This window comes from Perkinsus marinus (assembly GCF_000006405.1).
Source record: "Perkinsus marinus ATCC 50983 genomic scaffold scf_1104296960612, whole genome shotgun sequence".
In the NCBI taxonomy this organism is placed as follows: Eukaryota; Perkinsozoa; order Perkinsida; family Perkinsidae; genus Perkinsus; species Perkinsus marinus.
Genome location: NW_003206059.1, coordinates 1 through 1,952, shown reverse-complemented (window position 1 = coordinate 1,952; position 1,952 = coordinate 1). Strand labels below are relative to the sequence as shown.

At 52.0% G+C, this 1,952-nt stretch overlaps 1 protein-coding gene across 1 annotated transcript; it reads right to left on the bottom strand.

Moving 5' to 3' along the window:
- Window positions 1-101: 101 nt before the first annotated feature.
- Window positions 102-802, bottom strand: Pmar_PMAR005456 (hypothetical protein; the record flags this gene model as incomplete). The annotated part of the gene is made up of 1 exon (XM_002772640.1): window positions 102-802. A coding segment is annotated over one exon (701 nt), but the record flags the coding sequence as incomplete, so codon positions are not given.
- Between the last annotated feature and the right edge of the window lie 1,150 nt (window positions 803-1,952).

Below are 1,952 nucleotides of genomic sequence, written 5' to 3'. Positions count from 1 at the left end.
AGAAGCTCGACGAACCACCAACAGTCCGTAAGCATGATTGATCTCGTCCTCGGATGCCGGTCTTGCGAACCCACGTTTCACCAACATGTCGATCTGCTCACAGCATTGTCGGTACGCCACTGGATCGTTCCTCAGCTTCTCTTCAAGCTTCCTCGACATCTGCTTCGCACGTCTAAGAGACCGGCTACGGTTGGGCCTCGCCTCGCTCACCCATGGAATGCGATGGACGTGCCGCTGTATTGGTTCAGGATGCGAGTTTGGCAGACTAGAGATGTCCGGGACGATGTCGACCAGAGTATCGTCTGCTAACAATTGTACCGGTTTCTCCGATGAGCAGAGCACAGTATCCTGGCCAAAGTCCCTCGAGTTAACCTCAGACCGTTGCGAAATGGTGTTCAATGTAGTCACTATCGAAGTGAAGGTACAGCCAACCTCACCCTGCTCGGCATTCGTTGAGACCTCTTGAGATCCTGGTGACATCTTCAACGTGAAGCTAAGACCACGCAAGAGGTCCATGCCGCAGATGACCGCATGGGAGAGATGCTTGGTAACGTAGAACCACCATGTTTTAAGCTCACCGTCGTGAACTACCTTCAATAAGACCATGCGGTCCGTGCAAAAAGTAGAGCCGTTAGCGCACTTGACTTTCAGGGGATTGTCCGAGCGCTTATGAGCGTGCACAAGAGAAATATTATCCCTTAACCATGACCCGTTGACGAAACTCTTCCCGGCTCCAGTGTCTAACAATTCAGAGATCACTGTAGACTTCTTGAGAAGATTCACGTCCGAGTCGGGATTAGGACTGAATGATAAATCATACATAAACACCTCATGGGCGTTCGACTGATGGTTTTGGTCGTCAAGATTTTGATTAGTTAATTGGGTCGTCTCCATACCAAAGCAGCTTAGGAACTCCTGTAAGGTCTCTCCTTGTCCTTCTGCTTCCTCCGAGGTAGAAGTCACCGTCGGAGAACCTATCGTTGCCACAGCTGCAGATGGAGATTGTGTAGAATCATTGTTACCGCGCCGATCAGGAACCGGTTGAGCCGATGGAGTACCAGTCCCTTTGAAGGAGACCACTTCACGACAAACAGCAGCACGATGACCAACCTTGCCGCACCTTGGGCAGTGAGATGCATCGCCCTTGAAAGGGCAAGCTTCCCGCCGATGAGACCGACAACCACACACGTCACACCGACTGTCGCCATCTATAGGTGCAGCCTGCCTGCACCACCGCGCTCGATGACGTGGTTTGGCACAGCGAATGCAGTTACCTCTCTGTGACTCAGGTGGATGATGACCACACCCTTGACCGCACGGAAACGGTGTAGAGGCATTGCCTGACGATAGTGCAGCAGCAGTATTATTTTCGTTATGATCAGCTTCTCCAGAGCTGCACGACACTAACTTAGCAGACACCTGCGAGTATTTAGCTTCAGATTTCCAAAAGGCACGAATCCGACGTCGAAGCTCCCCGAACGTTGCTACGCTGCTCAGGTGGACCTCTGCGAATCTTTGAGCTCCTTGACCTAAGCCGTTGAGGTAATGTGCTATCACCGTATCTTCTGAGAGGGGTTGGCCAGATATTATCTGGACTTCAGTACGGAGCAAGTCGAACTGGTAGTCATAATGTTCTATTGTAGTCCCGCTAACGCTCAGCGAGTTGAACTTATTGATCACCTGCCGCCGATCATCGGCTGTGGAATAGGTCTGCCGCAACAACCCCTGAACAGCCTGCAGCGCGACCCCATATCGTCCTTCTGCTAAGCGAGTCTGCAACGGGCAACGATGGGCAGCTTCATACACCTGCAGTATCTCGGCCCGTACCCCATGGCTCAGCATGTTGAGTAGGAAGGCTAACTTCCAGACATCATCCCCCGCAGCAAACGTCAGGTCGATCTCCAACTCACGCAAGAACTCTCCAAGACAGCGGGAATCACCTGTGCCCTTAT